The sequence below is a fragment of the Tauraco erythrolophus genome, chromosome 7 (assembly GCF_009769465.1).
Source record: "Tauraco erythrolophus isolate bTauEry1 chromosome 7, bTauEry1.pri, whole genome shotgun sequence".
NCBI classification, from domain to species: domain Eukaryota; kingdom Metazoa; phylum Chordata; class Aves; order Musophagiformes; family Musophagidae; genus Tauraco; species Tauraco erythrolophus.
In genome coordinates, this window is record NC_141471.1 from 17195412 (window position 1) to 17213473 (window position 18062).

The 18062-nt window shown below is 37.6% G+C and overlaps 1 protein-coding gene across 1 annotated transcript in view; it reads right to left on the minus strand.

Moving 5' to 3' along the window:
- SVIL (supervillin) overlaps window positions 1-18062 on the minus strand; it is a 63005-nt gene that overhangs the window by 10912 nt on the left and 34031 nt on the right. Inside the window, 14 exon segments of the mRNA XM_086614852.1 lie at window positions 1202-1478; window positions 1810-1954; window positions 2055-2230; window positions 3095-3240; window positions 3368-3515; window positions 4032-4168; window positions 4923-5078; window positions 6309-6481; window positions 6757-6934; window positions 8004-8090; window positions 8174-8263; window positions 10959-11109; window positions 16930-16999; window positions 17569-17645. Coding sequence (XP_086470978.1) covers window positions 1202-1478; window positions 1810-1954; window positions 2055-2230; window positions 3095-3240; window positions 3368-3515; window positions 4032-4168; window positions 4923-5078; window positions 6309-6481; window positions 6757-6934; window positions 8004-8090; window positions 8174-8263; window positions 10959-11109; window positions 16930-16999; window positions 17569-17645 — 2011 coding nt within the window.

Genomic DNA, 18062 nt, shown 5'->3' on the forward strand with positions numbered 1-18062 from the left:
TTATGGAATATTCTACTCTTTCCAGTGAATACTGAATAAACAGATATAATTAAATCAACGATTAAAAAAAAACAACCCGAGAGTCTTAAACAAGATTCTTAAAAAATATTAAAACCTCTGCCTGATTTCGGCAGTGCTGAGCAGCATACAACTGAAATACTGAGGAGAAAACATCCTGTTTTTTTTCAAGTTGAGAATACTCAAACCACTAGTCACTTCTAAAATTTATGGTTTTCACTCTTATCTGTACATTCAGCCCATAAAAGTACTGCCTCCTACATAAAAATTTATTCTGTTTCGAAGTGATGGAATATATTTTCATCCATTTGGATTAGGAGTCTGTTTACAGTTCAGTAGTGTTACCCACTTCTCCCAAGACTTACAAGCTTTTATATTTTTCTTGGATTTGCCGGTACCTGTACTCAACGATCCTGAGTAAGACCTACCTACATTTTTTGACTAAAAGCCTGAAGCTGTATAGCTGTTACACTGTTTTCAACGAATTTTAACATTTTCCTCTTTGGAACAATAATTTTTAGACTATTGCTATTTTACCTACCACACAAGCCACCTATTCTTAGTTTAGTGCCAGAAGGAAGAGTTCCAACAAGCACACCGAGCTGACTGATTCTTAACATTTACCTGCTGCTCTCAGGCTCTTTGTCAGAACACTGCTAAAGTTTTCCATTTGAGACTGAAACCCATAGCAAAAGGTTTCCAGAAACAGCAAAGAGGACAGCAAGACCAATGAGCTGGCAAGGGCCTTTCCTGCCATTGTTACTGCTCTCCATTACGCAGCAAAGGCTTTCCTTGTTGCTAAGCCTACCTCTCTTGCAAGACATTCAGACCACTGTCATTAGCAGAGCTGCCTAGTTATTTTGGCGTTAAACTGTGGGAACAATTCTGGCTTAACGTCCTGTCCTGTAAGCACATACAACACTACTGTTGGGTAAAAGCAGAAATGGACAGTATTATATTTGATGTGTCAAAAAAACTAGAGCTTTTTTTAATGCTTTCTTTTAAACAAAATACAATAATAAGCTCTACTTCTTAATGATCTAGGAAGGCTAAATTAGCATTTCTAACCTATAAAACAGCTTCACATCCAAGGAAGTCTAGGTCTGGATCTCACCACTAACAGCAGAGGTTTCAGCTGCACTTCTCCATGTTTCAGCAGGATGAAATGGAACTGTTCACTAACCTGTAGTGCTCACCATGTACTTCCACTTCACCACATATGTGTCTCCCTCATGGAACTGCCCTATGCTCTGCTTAGGCAGTCTACTATAATCAAATTCCAGGATGTGCCAGACATCCACAGATGCAGTGATAATTTCAAACTGCCTCCCATCTTCTCCTTCTACAAGTCCGTAGCCCCGGCCAATATTCATTCCATCCAAGACTGTGCCTACAGTTATCTGGGGCACAGCTACCATTAGCATGACATCATATGGTTTAGAGTCAGATCTGGATTCTTCCTGTCAAAAAACACAGAAGAGAGCTCTTTTAGCATAGCTTTTTTTATTTCTTACCCCACAGTTCCAAAGTTTGACTCCTGCATATTTCAGTACTTTAATATCTTGTGATCATTTTATGTCTTGTCAAAGTCATCTTGTAAGTATTCATGGAGCTGCTTGGCACCAATATAAAGCAGCTCTGTGGGCTCACTTTAGGTGGTGATGTTCTGACCCCTAAGTCAAAGCCCACAAGATAAAAAAAGTGCTCTGGATCCTTGAGCATAAGCTTCCCTGGCTTCCATCCCAGCTAGATCATCTAGTTTGAAATACCTAGCATGCTTATTATATGCACCTTCTGGTGAAGCGATTCACTAGAATTCTTCTCATTGAGTTTCTTCAGCTCTGTCCAATCAAGAAATTTTTCTTTGAACAGTATGGTCTCGTTATGTTCTGTGAGTCTGCCAAACACAGCCCAGTCTGGGCGTCCTTGTCCCTTTCTGCACAAGGGAAGAAAAGAAATGGAATCAAATTAAACACTGTGAAATAAGGGCAAGAAAACTAAGTTTCTGCAATGAGACTAAACTTGAGTTTTGATACCTGGGTATGAGGGGATTGCATTCCCCTGGGTCCAGAGGATTTATGTCACAATTGGAGTAGTCAAAGGTACCATTCCACAAGTGTTTTGCCAGCTGGAATGCCACTTTTCTTTGTGCTAAAGTAACTTCCTTTCCATGCCATACATATACTTCACTGCCAAAATCAAATACCAGCACCTAAAACCAAAACAAAAAAACAACTTACCATTAGGCTAGGTGATACCCTGATCCTCCAGCTTCCTAGTGCTGCAAGCTGACAGTGCGTTGAACACAAACTCCTCCAAATATCTGAATTTCTGCAATGACACTAACAACTAGCACTGCAATGCAAGTACGGCCAGGGCAGTGGTCTGCTCTGTGACATCTAATTGTCAACGATGACTGGAAGCAAGTATGGGGAATGCTACGAGGCGTATCTTTAGGAGGTAGCCAAGTCACTAGCCTTTTGTTGGCTAGTGACTGATTACTAAAAACCTGATTCTGTTGCATGACTGCTGTCCAGCTACAGAAGCTTTCACTGACGTTTAGGCCTATGCTTCATCCTGCAGCCAGGGCAGGCTGACAAAACAGTGTGGGTAACTGGCTCAGTAAACAGGCAGCAACTTGAACACTTTCAAGAAAACATATCATGTCTTCATTTTGGAAATCTGCTCTCGTTCCTACTTAGAAATGGTGAAATGGTTGTTTGAAAGGGAAAAGTCTCCTAAGGATAGAAATAAAAAATGCTTGAAAGGGAAAAGAGGTTTTTATTTTGTTTTGTTTTTCCGAGGTGCTACTTGTTCTGCACTTCAAGACTTTGGAGTGAGTCACTGTTGACAAAAAGATTTACACTTCCTAAAATAGTGTATCACTTTAAAGACAACATGATCTAATTTCTTGAGACCTGCAGCACACTCTAGACAGCAAAGTGTTCAGAAGCTTTTCAGAAACACAGAGGACTCAATTTTCAGTGAGCCTCTCCATAAGCTTTTGCAGTTACTGAAAGCTGTTATCAGCTGAATGTTCCTGCACTTACCACAGGAGCAGTAAGTGGCACGATACCTCTTTTGGTTGTAGCAGGGTACATTTTGGCACCTTTCCCCAGTAGTCATCCTCAGGAATGAGCTTATCTTCTACGAGGCGGTAAATGCAATTTGTTTCTATTATTGCAGATTCATACATTTCATCTTCTTCAGGACTTCCAGCAGCTTAAGCCAAAAGTTGTCAAAAATAATGAAAAAAAAATTTAACATCCAACTATCTTTACGAAAGAGAACTGACTCAACTATTTTACTGTGATAAAACATCAGACACTGTAAATGTAAGAATGCTTACACTGGTAATTTGTCTGTCCACCAAGGAGTTTCCAGAAGTCTTTGGCTGCATGGGTATGGGTATTTATTCCTTCTTCTATAGTCTGTATATAAGATGCTCTACAGCCAAGTTCCCTCTTTGTCTGAATTAAAGTTGCAAGTTCTGAAGCCTAAGAGAGCAACAGTTACCTGAACAGGATTGCTTAAGTCTTTGGAATACTTGTGCATATCTTGTTCAGGGAGAAGGCAAAAGTAGATAGGATATAATAGCGTAAATAGCAGGAGAAATGGTTATTATTTGTTGCACTAAATAAACAAACACTAGAGAAAATGTTACCAAAATACATCCATTCTTTCATTTGCCTTAGAACAAGACTTGATCTTAACGAACATGGGAACAAAAAGGACATCCTGCAATTCAGACTATTTTTGTTTGAGTGCCAATCTGTTTCCTGAGGATATCCTCTTTTCTCTTGCACCTTCACAACCTACACACTCCTATGTCAGCTTTCATTCAGTGCACAGGCTAAAACATATTTACAGGAATCTTGCATATCTACCTGTCACTGACTATCAGTTACATCCCACTTCTTGAGACAACTGGCACCAAGGCTCAATTACATCAAAGAGACATATGCTGTGACAGTTCTAAAAATAAATAATAAAAAAACCCAACTAGTACTAACCTTTGCTTTCTCTATGACATTTGCAAACTCTCCTACCCATAAGAAACAGAAATGTGGAGTTAACAACAGGAAACAGTCTCCACTGTTCAGTGACGAGGCCCTTGGTTCAACTAATCTCGTTTGAACATGTCTTCTTCCTAAAGATAAAACAAAGCTAATTATATTCCTTTGACTACTGCTATCAAATGCCAAGATCTAAATTGTTTTGAATGAAATACAAACAATCCCAGCACATTTAGCAAAATATATGGAAACAGGCTGTTGAAGAATTAAAATACTGCTACTGTGGAAAAAGGGTTTACTCACAGGTAGTAAAAAAAAAGTTGCCTCCTATCAACCAATACTTCTATTATTTCCTGCTCTCTCTGTAACAACTTTGTGTCCTTCTGGAAAGAATAATTAAGTAAATGGCAGTCAACAGCCAAATTCCAGAATCCTTTACATTTGCTTAAGTCACTCTATGGCACAGTTTCTGTAGGCAGTAAAAAGTTTCAAGAATTTTACTTTGCCAAAAAAAAAGTAGCTATTATTTTGCAGAATCAGATATGTTACTCTGCACTGCAAAGGAAAGGGGAGCAAGAACACTGTCCTGTCGCTTCCAAGTTATACTAAGCACTGGAAGAATGGGACGGTTCAAAAATTTCCACAGGAGATGGCCAGAATTCCTGAAATACTCTGTTTTCTCCTTGGAAAACACACACCAGTGGCCACAATGCAAACCTATTTGTAAGGTTTTGCATTTGTCACACAGCTGTCACTTATTCTTTTAGGTTTTGGACATCCATCTTGAGCTGGAGATCTAGAACAAGCTAAGCCTCCTACTGTGGTAGTAATTCCTATATGCTACAATCAGCATATTATGTACGGAAAGTAAAAGTATTTCCAGCATACCTTTAATTTGCAGCAGCATTAGCTTCTTGTATGGCACGGCGCTGTTGTTAGAGTTTTGCTCTGTTAGATTAACACTCCGCAGGCTAACATTGCTGAAGTTCTCTTTGCTTGCCAAGCCAGCAAGTGCTACTTCTGAGAAATTTGAGTTTGCAGACACTTGTGCATAAAAAGAAGTTGGAGAAAGAACACACAGGGAAAAAAAAAAGAGGAAAAAAAAGGGACAAAATTATAAAAAAAAGAGTTGTTGCATTAAAAAATTATTTTCCTTCATTATGTCCAGTTTTTCTCCTTCTCAATAGCGACAGCAAAACCAGGTTGAAGTCAGATTAACTGCTAGCCCAAAAGCTTTGTGGGTTTAGTAGTACCTAAATTTCCAGACGTCATCCAAGAGTAAACTGTCAGTGTTAGAATCATGTTATTTGGCAGAAATACCAACTTTCCTGGGAAACATGTCTTACTCTGTTTTGTGAAGTACTATGTAGATCTTCAACGCCTTATAACTGATTACTGGTAAAAGCAGAATAGTCAAGGTTAAGTAACTGAAATTTCCTTCAAATTTGTCTCAGCCAGGGTGATGCAACAGCCATTTACATTTCAAAGTCTGAGTCATGTTTTAGTGTAAACTTAAAGCCTAAATTCTTGGCTACTTCTTACTTCTCAACCAAAGACAAAGCACTTTATAAATTTATAACTCAGGGAAATGCTTCTCATCAAACGGCAACAAAGCATTATACATATAATTAGTGTTTTCATCAGTACAGGCAATGTTTAAAGATGATCCCTCTTTATTCAAATGTAATAAGGAAAACTTGTACTCAAAATGGCAAAGGGGCTTGACAAACCTTTGAATAAATTTTACAATAATGTATTTTGTTGTCCGTCTGGTTGTCAGGAGAAAGCAACGTCACAAGTAAAACACAAAGCCTTGCCACAGAGCACTGATCCTTCATGGAAATTAATCTTCGAGAGTCAAGATTAATTCCAGTTTCTGAGAGATAACTAGGACCCAAAATTGAGGCCAGTGTACCTAAACAAATTTTATCTGTTCTCACCAGCATAACATAACGATAGATCTGCTTTCCTGGATCTCCTGTCCTCACCCTGTAGGTGCAGTGGCACCCTCTCTCTCTGCACAAACCAACTGTGCTAAAAATAAATAATTACACCCACGCACAGGAGGTGGCTGTAGGTAGCTTTTTCTAAGGAAGTCACACATGCCCTTCTCTCCAGACCTTCTAGAGAGCCTACAATCAACCTTATAACTGAATCAATTTATTGCCTCTCAGAGAATATGTTCCAGTCCTTCGGCTGTGGTTTCTGTGTTGTGTTTTGTTTTTAATTAAAACAGCAAGACAGTGTCTTGTATAAATCATCCTGTTAGCTTACTTTTTTCTACTTTCATTCTCTTTGATTCCATGAAGGCAACATTCAGTCGCTGTTCAGTATATTCATGAAGAATATCTTCTCTTGCTGCCAGCATTTTCAGGGGGTTTCTTGAGGACTGGACTCTGCGCGTAGGCCTAACTGCACGTTTGTGCTCTGCTACAGAAGATATTAACCTGAGAAAGAAGCAGGGTTTATAATCATCAGTTAATTTTCCTAGCCAGAATCATCTAATGACAAGAGATTTGCTTTGATAATGGGTGTGACATTTGTTAGGAAATCAGGATCAGTTCCTTGATTCAGGCAGAAGAGTGATTTCAGAAACGTGTAGAAGAAATGGATATGCTTAGTGCTAAAATACCTACAAGATGACTTAAAGCTGAACATGTTGACCACCATCCCTACGTCTGCATTCATAACAATGAGAATAAAAACCCACAACAGTTCTTACTTTGGTGCATAAGAATCAAAGATGGCATCGAAGTCCTCATCGAGGTCCAAAGGCACTGAGGAGGAAGGGAAATCCACACGGCGATAAAATTTGGAAAATGTTTCATCATCATCCAGCTTCATCACCTCTTTCACAGATTTTCCTGTAACTGTCAGCACTGTCTCCTGCATCCCAGCAACTGCAGAAAAAAAAACCACCTTACCCAATAAATGATCATACTAGAGTTTCTAGCTCTAGAACAGGTAAACATGGCTTGTTTGGTAGTTGTTGGGGTAGGGTTTATTTGAGAGGGTGGTGTTGTTTTGTTTTTTTGTTGTGTGTTTGTTTTTTTTTTAAATTGATGGAATTTGAAGGAGAGAAGTCTGTTGGAAAATAATTATAGAAGCAGAGTATACCTGCTATTCACATGCAACAATCTTTATTACATGGTTGGAAAAATATGGATGAATAAAAAGTTAGGCACTATCAAAAATGAGTTGTTTTGGTAGGACGATATAAGTATTTTACAGTCTTGTATATTCCATCTGGCCTCCAATCACACAATTCCTTCCTTTGAAAAAACCCACTAGAACTACAAGTGGAAAAGTCACTAATTCAGACTAGTGAATATGGCACAATCATTATCCTATGCTAGTGTCTCCTCTGCTGAAATGTGAATACATTTGTTTACGGTATTTGACACTCCACAAATTACAACAGGATTTTTGTCTTACAAGTGGAAGATAGATACATGAGATGGAAACACCAGAGAACTCTAGACAGATTTACAAGTAGACAACAAGCTGTAAAAGGAAGCTATATGAGTTGCCTCAGAGAGTCAGTTTTCAAAAAAGCAGGAAGGTGAATGAATTGCGCTTGGGAGCAGCTTAGTGTTCTATCTTGATTTTAGCAGGATTAAACTACATTTAAAGCTGTTTCACTGTATACGGCAATATGGTTCAGACTGGTTGTGTAGTTTTAAGAAATCTTGCTCTGAAGAAGAATGTGTACATCATGTGAAGAGAAAGAATAAAGTTATTTTGACACTTGTGGTTTATTCTATTGTACATTTGTAATACAACAGTATAAGGCTTTTTTGTTAAAATTTAGCAAAGACTGAATCACAAAAAAACTCTGCGATCAGTAAGTGCAGTCTGAATAAGGAAACATTCAGTTTCTGTTACCAGATATTTTAACTAAGAGGCACTTTAAGTGATTTACTGAAGTTGGAGAGTGGATACATTGCCACCTTTGATAACTCTACCAACCTTTGTTATTCAGTCTTCCCAAGAACGACTCCAACTTGTCAAGCTTCATATCTGATTCTAATTGCATATCAGGCCTGGCTTCAATTTCTAAGCAAATCAGAAAGTAGAACTTGTTAATTGACAGGACATAAAAAAAGCCTGAATGTATTTCAGCCATTTTTATTCCTTACCTTCCAAGGGCTTTGTAACTGGAGTGGTGGACTTCTGTCGGTTACTGAAAGGAGATGCTACTGGCGTTAGCGCACTTGGAGAAGCCAGGCCTGCATAAAAACAAAAAACAAAGGAAATGTAGTCCTGGGCCAGCCCGTGTTTACAACAATGATGACAGGGGAGGCTACTCAGGGAAAGCAGATGAGCCTGGCCACTTCCTACAGTCCCTCACACTTCCCCAGGCTCCACAACTGCTGTATTAGGGATGGCAGAGTGTACTGCCCTGCCTGCTCCTTAAATCAACAGCAGCCTCAGAAACTGTCCCATTCACAAGAACAAAGCTTTGTTTCCAAGTGTCTGAAGCAAGCTAACACAAGATACATGCTTTCTCTAGAATACATTCATTTTGCTTGTTTTCAAGGCAGCAGCAGTTCACTTGGTCTACATTCTGGACTCCAGTTCTACCACAAGCCACATTTTAAAAACATGCAACTGTTCTGAACAAAAATATACGGTTAGAAGGGAAACTACCAAGATCTTGCTTGGTTCCTTCACAACCATCTCTCTCTCACCTTCGTTTTTTTAATTTAGACCTATGTCTACTAATATACATAGCAGGATGCATCTGACTTGTGAATGCTGTCCCCTGGATTAAGCAGTAATTCTTGGGCACTGCTGTGTTTTTAAGAACATGTGGAAATGGAAGCAGAAATGAAGTCCGAGTCCCCACCAAATCAAGCACTACTTTCTTTTGTTGTACACTCCTCCCTCCTTTTCAGTAACTATCATAAAGCAATTCATTCTGGATCCAGTGGATAAAATAAGATGATTTTTGTTTAGTACTTTTCATGTTAGTCTACATTGCTCCAGAAAGAGAAATAGCACTCTACAGGTTTTGTGGGTTTTATTAAGTAAAAAAGCATACTGAAGCAAAGAATTACATCTATTACCTCTTGGTGCCTAGACTTTTGGCAAATGGGGAAACTCACATTCAAACTTTCCTCTAATATCCATTTTCCACTTAGCCATATCTTACTAATTACTGAGCCACATAAGTTTAAGACTTCAGTTATTTTGATCAGATTAAACTGATATTGTGCTGGGATAATATAGACTAACCACGTTTCCAGTACCTTTACTGCGACTCCTAGCAAGTCATAATTGTCAAACACTAAGACAGATTCAGAATATAATCGAGTAGCTTTTCCATAAACTTTTTTTCTCCTTGTTAACTAAGCGATTCAAAATTCCAGCAGGTTTTAAGTTAACCAGTAAAGCCTTCATCAAGATGTATTTGAGAGGACACAGGTCTTAAGCAGCTCTCCCAGGACTTAATCCACATGACCACCTTGAGAACTGCTTCAGATGCTAGTAAAGGTTCACCTTCCAATTCGGACTGAAAAATTTACAGCAATTAAAATACAGCATCTGCACACATGCGTATAATAAGGATTTAATTTTGCATTGCTTCCTCATCATCTCTTGAATTAAAAACTCATCATGATAATTTATTCTTTTAGGCAAACGAAAATAGCACACATCTGAATAAAATCCCACTTGGGCTACTTTTATTGATTCTGCTGTCACTGGATTACCTTGCTTCTCCAAAAGAATGAACACAGCACCTAAAGAGATCCTTTCAAGGTATTTTTCTTTTCCCATTAAGAAGAACAAATGCTATCACCTTCTACTCCTTTCTAAAGGCCAATCTATTTGGCAAAAAAAACCCCAAAACTCAAAAAGCAATCTGGACAGTTCAGCGGACAACTGAACACTTTCTTGGTGACCCTCCAAAACAGGTTAATCTTTAAATACTGACCCACTGGTGTTTCTAGCAGCAAAACAATATAAGCAGCAGCTAAAATATGTTACTAATAGATGTAATTCCTACTACTGTGTATCTGTTTATTTGCCAAAAGAATGTGACTTGGATTGCAAATTGCGTTACTTCTTGTTGCAATATTGCCCTCACCCCACAATGATTTTTTTATTAGTGGTTGTCATTTAACTCAAGGTTCATCATTGTGTTTAATAACCAAGTTCTAGTAACAAAACAAAATTTAGTGTTCCTTAACCACAAGATATCAGTTTAGGTGCTTTCTTCCCAAAGCTATCGTTGTCCCAGACTCAGTGCATGAACAGCTGTATTTCTGGTAGAAATACGCCCTTGAGAAACTCCTGTCTGCTTCAGAAAAATGATTGCATCTGGAAACAGTGACTGAATTCAAGAGATCCCAAAACGGTCAACATCGCTCCTTCGTCTTTTCTACTCCCTGGTTCTATACAGAAATCTGTTAGTGATTTTTTCAGCGAAACACAACACTTCAAGTTGTTGTCCAAAACAGCATCCATAAAAACAACACGTGTTTGCTAAATATTCCCAGTGATCCTAGAAGTGGGGAAAGAGCCAGGAATAGAAACAACTAGATTTCACAACTTTTCTCTAGACAGTGCACCTGGGTTTTCAAAGGAAGAATAAATAAGAAAGAATAATCCAACTGTGCCCTTTGGGTTGTATTAGAAGGACAAACAAAACATATGACCGTTCAACTGATTGACTAACACCAGTCAGACAGAGCCGAGTAATAACTGGATGGTGGTACAACACTGCAGAACCAAATGGATCAATATCAACAGCCACAAGAACCTAGAGTGAACAGTCTCATTACATGATATTCAGTTGAAGATAAACAGTCCTCCTCTTGCTAAACATGGATGCTGTTCCTACATAGCTTTAGCTTGACCTTATTTTGACTAGATGGATAAGCAGTGGTTTATTTATATTAGGATTATTTCATCACTGACCTTTTTTTACCATTCGGCCAGCTACAGTGAACTGTGTGGAGTCATTGGCTGCTCCTTTACCCTTGGACTTCCAGGCTTCTTCTCGAGCTGTAATCAGATGCTTCCTTTCTTCAATAGTCATCTGACTCTCCTGGTTATCTGCCATTCTCTGCTGGTTTTGGGGAAAAGAGAAAGAGATGTTTTAAAAAAAAAAAATAGATAAACTGACCAGGATATAGCAAAGGACTGGCCAAATATTTCAACTGCTACCTGTAGAGGGAAGAGAACAGGAGAACAAGCTACTAAAGGAAAGTCACAGACACAGCTTAGTGACCCTGACCCTGAGAAGCTTCATTGTCTTGCTGTCCCATTACACTGTGAAGATAAGGTTTTCATCTATGCACTTTGACCTTTCTTGCAACTACTAGCTAAGGTAAATGGCATCTCTCTAAGCAAAGCAAACCATTTACTCTGTGTATGACATAATTTTCCAGACCTTGTTCTTTTGAAGAATGACTTGCTACACTAGTGAGATCACTAAACTGACTTTCCGCAGATGTTTTCAAGTGTGCAAACCTGCAGGTGGCACAGGGAATAACAATGAAGAAGTGTGACTTCAGTTTGTGATTTCTGAATCATTCTCTTACAGTAACTCAATTCTCCAGGCAGGATTAGCAGACTTATCTCTCCAGAGGCTGCTCACTCTAGTTCCTATGTCAGTTTGCTCTACTGAATATATTTTCCAACAACCGTGATCATCTCCCCCCCTCTTTTTTTTTTTTTTTTTTTAAGTCACCCTCAGCTTTCTTTGCTTGCTTTAGAGGGTAGCAGCCAACAGCTTGAGTGATTAAGTGCAGCTAGGGGCACTAAGTATAGCACAAAGGATTAATGACAATACATTACATAGGAAAGAAAATGAATTTACATATTCTGCTGTAGCTAGGTCAGGCCAAAGAAATACTGTTTCCATGCACTTATCTTAAAAAAGTAGCAACATTTCAGGGATTATACTGCATAGAAATCAAGTGTAAAAGTATTTTTAGTGCACAGGACTGTCAATTCTAGAATTACTTCCAAGTCGTGTGCCAGTTGGCATTTTTCTTCACAACCTAGCTACTAGAATTGAAAAATACATGGAAGTCTCAAGCTTTATCACAGTTGTAGCTCATACAACCACAGAGAGGAAATGAAAAAGGACGCAAAAGCTTGTGAACATAAACTAAACACTCTTCTCTATTCCAAGATACAAGGAAGAGATAAACACAGATAGTCTTGTTTATTTCTTTGTTTAAAATCAAACAGACTAAATAAATCAGTCACTTTGCATAAAAACCTCTTGTGACTGCAGAGGACACACTGAAATAGAGATTTCGTAGCTTTCAGCATTTACCAGGAACAGTATCCATCAGCCAGAAGAGTAAAGACAAGAAGTGGCTTGTGCAAGGACTAGGACAGGAGAGCCCTCCACTCCTTCCTCTGGTTCCATGTACCTCTGCAGCCTTCTGCAGTAATGCTTGCTCTCAATTTATCAGGAAAGATAGCTGAGCCGCCAGACAGTGGCACTACAAGTCATGATAATCAAGATAAAAACTTCCGATTTTTCCCTAGAACTCTGAAACATTTAATAGAAATAACAAGATGCAAGTCTATTCAATACTGCTTCCTCTTCTGTAAAAGCATCTGAATGCTTTAAATAAAAACACTGGAAGTAATCTCTGTTGACTTCCCTCAATCTCCATCCATTCCAATGTCTGAAGCACAGGCACCTCTAGGATGAACAGCTGGTAGAAAAAAACCCAGAGCAGCATACTAAAGGAGATCTTGGCAGAAAATTAATATATGCCTAATGAAACCACAAGCGAAATTTCATACACAAACCAAATACATTTAACTTAGTGAGGATGCTAACTTCGATTTGATATGAGGGGAAGTGAGGGAGAGGCAGGAAGAAGTTAAGCCATATGGATTCTTTCATATGTTTTTTTTTTTTTTTTTTTTTTTTTTTTTTAAGTGAGAAGGGGCTTAATTTTGAATTTTATCTCCAGCAAAATACTTGAAGCTCCAGAATCTGCAGAGCTACTGGAAATTCTGAAGACACAGACCTGGAATGTGTATGTGTTAATCACTATACATGTAAATTGTAAGAAAGATCATAAGTAATTCTGGAGCCTTGCCAAAGAACAAAAGTGAGTAAGTAGCTGTGTAACAGTAGAAACAAACATTATTTTTTTTTAAATTGAAAATTTCAAGCTGCTACATTGGGCAAAACATCCTTGGAGTTCCTATAAAAAAAAAAATCAGACTGAATGTGTATATGTTACAAAACTCAGAGCAATTCCATATTAGATCTCTTTCTAATGCATGAAGACTCCCACCTCCTTCTATTAATAAACAAATTAACCAAAAAAAAAAAGAGGGTAAGCTGAATAGATGCCAAGCAACTCCTAACCCATTTAATTTGCTATGACAGTCCTGGTGAAAAACAAAGTATATGTGATGCTCAAAAGAAAGAATAATGTTCTATAGCTGGAAAACTAACATGAGCCAATGCAACTGTCAAAAGACATTTCAGAACAAATACACCTGGTAATTGAGAGTAGTTCAGAAAGCCTTCACAACTGCCAAACAACAGCATTTAGGGGATAATGAGTTGGTCAAAACACATTCTGGTTGCAAGAAAATATGGCAAGAAAGGTAAAACTCAACAAGCTTTTAAGTGCAAATTTTATTTCCAAGAAATAAAAAAAAAATAAGATACGAAAGAAGAATAAATCTCAAATTTATAAGTGTGACATGTTGATAAGGGGAGCTAAAGACCTCAATGAAAAGCCAAAACAAGAATTATTTTTAGTGTCAGGAATAAATAAAGCTTAGGAATACAACAGCTCCAATGCTATTTTTCCCTTAAATGAAGAAGGCTGTTACATTAAATGAAATAATCCTAATTTGTCATGAAAAATATATCAATGTGTTCACCAGTATCTTGTTTCAGACAAATGATAATTTCTAAAATGAAGTGAAACAGAAAAAGGATCAGACAAACTGGCATCCAACAACATGAAATAACTGGAGTAAGAGATGCACCAAACATGCAGTGATTTTTTTAAAAAAAGCCTTTGAAAATGGGAAAATGTATAGGACTGATGAAAGCTCGGGGGGACAATACTTGGAAGTGGAGCTAAGCATGTAGGTACCGGTCGCACAAGCTGTATGTTGTTCCAGACACTCATGGGAAGACTGCTGTAAGACAATCAACAAAGAATCAAAGCACAGGCACGTAATTAATGCCATTCCACATGCCATTATGGAAAACAGGTTTAATCAAAATGGTAAGTTTGATGAGATCAAGTATGATTAAATATGTTAACTCAGTTACCTCTGATTTCTTTAACATATTTAACTTAATCACAGATGACATTCTGAGGTTTTTTTGAGAAATACAAAAATATCAGTGCAGCTTGCAGGCTGCGAACTAGTTAACCGACTGAAAAATTATTTCTAAATAGAAAAGAGCCATGCAGTGATCTGATTCATCTGAACTTAATTAATGTGTTTTCATACATGTGGAAAAAAGATACAGTTCTGCTGAGAAGACTGTCAGCATGACACCAACATACAAAAGAGTGATGAAGATAAAGAAGATATAATCATATAGATGGTAAAGAAGATATAATCATATAGATGGTAAACCAAGGTTATCAGAAAAATCTGGTAAACAAGGCTTTAAGAGAAATGTTATTTGAAAAGGGAAACAAGCAAAAACCAGCCAATTAGGCAAACAGAAAAACATGAGACAAATTCCCATGGAACAGTTGTTCTGAACAGATAATCTGTACTTCAATAGCTCATCCATTCCCAGTCTCTACACTTCTATCCAGGATTCTGACAATTTTGAAAGGTTTCAGGAAAGGGTTAAAATATTTTTTCAAGATTTGAAAAAAAAAAATCTACTTCAGGTTAAATCAGATGAGTATTTATTTTTACTGAAGAGAGGGTTAAGAGTTAAGTTTTACCCAGCGAGAGTAATTACACATGAAAAATTACTTCGTATTGCAGTGAATATTCTGTCTTTTGACAATTTAGAATAAAGACTGCATATTTTTCTCAAAGATCTGTTTTAAGTCTGAGAAGGAGTTATAGAGAAACGCGGATTGCTTTTCTCTCACTGCTTGGCTAGGTTGGATGATGATACTGATCCTTTTGAGCACTGTAACCCCATTTCCCAAGGGTATGCACAGGCACTCTACTGCTTTTGAGTGTCAGTTCACGCTAAGGAAGGGCCCTCATCTGGGCAATGCTATATTTTGCTCCCTACAATTTTCCAGTCCAAGCAGCATCTCCTTTAGGTCACAAGAACACAAGGGAGAGTGGTCTGTTAGCATTCTGGCTTGTTCTTTGCAGTTTTGTTTTGGGATTTTTTTTTTGATGCAAGAAATAAGAGAATTCATGGTTTTCTATTTTGAAGATCAAGACTGCCCCTACCTAGGGGAGGTCCAAACCAAGAATGAACATAACCCAATTTTTGAAAAGAGGTATCCATTAAAACCAATGTTATAATTACATAAAATAAGAATCTAAAAAAGTATCTGTTTGCTTTTTAGTACAAGTAACTTCTCTGGTTTATGCTCCTAAGACCAAAAAAAAAAAAAAAAAAAAAAAGCAGCACAAGAAGAAACCAACAGCTATATAGGTATGGAAAAGTTCCTGCATTGTTTTCCTCTGCAAATTTATATGGACCTTGTTATAAAGAGAAATCTCAAATGCAAATGCACGTCTTTGTGTTCAAAAGTGGTTTGAGCAAAACAGAACATACTCAACTCGTGCTTGGTGCAAGCAACAAAATGATTCATTGTACCAGAAAAAAAACCAAACAAATCTGTATGCACCTTGACACTTTCTAAAAGGGCAAGATGTAGATCACCACAGTCAGTGGAAAGATGAATGCTTTGTGGGTGTTCCCCATTTAAGATAGATGGGATGAAGAACCTCCTTCACGGATTGAAGGACCTCCCCTCAGTACTGGAGGGATATTATGTTATTAATTTAGATTATGTACTTACTTTCTAGATACACAGAGCTGGTGAACTCTGACACAGCAAAACAAATAGGTTATCTGAAGTAAATAGTAATAAAGCTATATTAAATCCAGAGCTTACAGAGAAGAGGTAACACCAACACATTTCAGTTACTAGCCTGAAATGTAATTTTTAATAAAAAAAAAAATCAGAGTTAAATATCATCCTCAAAAACCAGCTATGAAAGTAAATGTGGAAACAGCAAACATCAGTAGTCAAATTTTTATCATAGTTCCAGTAGCCTCTGCCATAACCATCATCCTCTGCTCTAGCAGTGAATACCTGCCCCTTGGATTCACTGCCATCACGCATGCTGGCCAGAACACTCCTCACATGTGATATATACTGTATTTTGTGCAGGAATGAAGAACCCAATGGATTCCTTGTAGTACTACAACCACAGATCTGAGTTGAGAGGCAAAGGACAACGAGTTGTAATTCAGCAGAATTAGATTTGCATAGATCTACTGAGATCTCCCAGTGAACTCTCCTTGTTTTCTCATGTTTTTCTTCAACTTTATTTGCCCACCCCGCCTTTGTTTTTTTCGCCTCTAATCATGTGAAACGGGTACTGTTTGCTCAGATTGAGATCCACTACTCTAATTCTGTTCAAAGACAACTTTTTAATGTAGCTCTCGCTGAAGAAAGTTTGCATTTCTCATTATCTATTAATTCTTCATAAGTAAGTTCTTCAAATTGTTTATGATGGAACTGTAGAGGTATGGACATGATTCTGAGGAGCACTTCACATGAAGCTTCTCTAACATTTACTGGAACAGCAGCAGAACTCTATTCCAAAGCAAACACAAAGTTAACTCTGTTGCCACAACTTGGTTTGGGAATCTTAGATCTGAATGTAATTTTCTGTCTCACTCCTCCCTCCAATAATTAAATAGGAAGCTTGTACAGCATTTCACCTTCCATCTCCAAGGATGACATTCATTAGAAATCACAGAGCTCGATTCTTTCAAACTAGTACTACAGACCCTTAAAGGACGAAAAGAGAGAAAGCAGGAGATGGGACAGTCAGAGAATAGAAGCAGGATGTGTCAAGGCAAAAAATCCTTTAGACAGGGACTAGGGAAAAGCACTATAGGAAAGTCACCTCTGAACAAAGGCAGTTTGTTTCTTACAGTCAATAAATTAGATGATTTTATGTCTTACATAAAACCACATTACTTACAGAGAAGTCAGGGTACACAGCATTTTATTCCAAAACAAACGCTACTCAGTTACATATTGCTCCTTTTATATACCCTTTTAACAACTTGCAAGTTTTCAGTGTTACAATGAATGCATCGCCTTCAATTTATTTTCTCACCTATATAGTCTAACAGATACAGAATTTTCAGAAAAGCAAATGTAAGATAAACACTAGCAGAATCTCTATTGAAGAAGAGTACAGAGCATAGTGGCATAATACTATGTTTCTTTAAAGCAGCATTTACTAAGCTGGTTAATCAGTTAAGAGGATTTTTATTTCCTACCTAAAAAAAAGTCAAAATGTGCTTACTTGAAATCGTCAAGCATTTAAACTGTGCAGACTTTTGCTCACCTGATTAATAGGCAGAAAAGGATGAAATTTATGGAGAGCGGGTATAACAGGAGAGTAAGTAGAAGCATATACAGGTTCCTATGACAAGAACAGAAGAGCAAAGGAATTAGAAAAGAACTGGACTATCAGAAATGGAGATGGGGAAATAACTAATCTTCCTCTAATTTCTTAAAATGAAGTAATTCTGAATCTCTTAGTCTTTAGAAATGTTTTTCCTATTGGAAAGCCAGAGATCAAAATATTGTCATAATACAATGGCATGTTTACCAAAGCCATCCATGCAGGAATTAAACAAGTTAGTAATAATATCACTACAACTCAACACAGAATGAAACAGCACAGCCAGAAGATACACTTTTCATATGCTGACAATTTTTATGTCCCTGTTTTCATGCACCATTAAATTGATGAACGATGTCAACCACAATGTGAATAATTCCGCTGCAAGTTTAATCAGACCCTGTTAAATAAGAAGTCATCTATTTTCTGGATGAA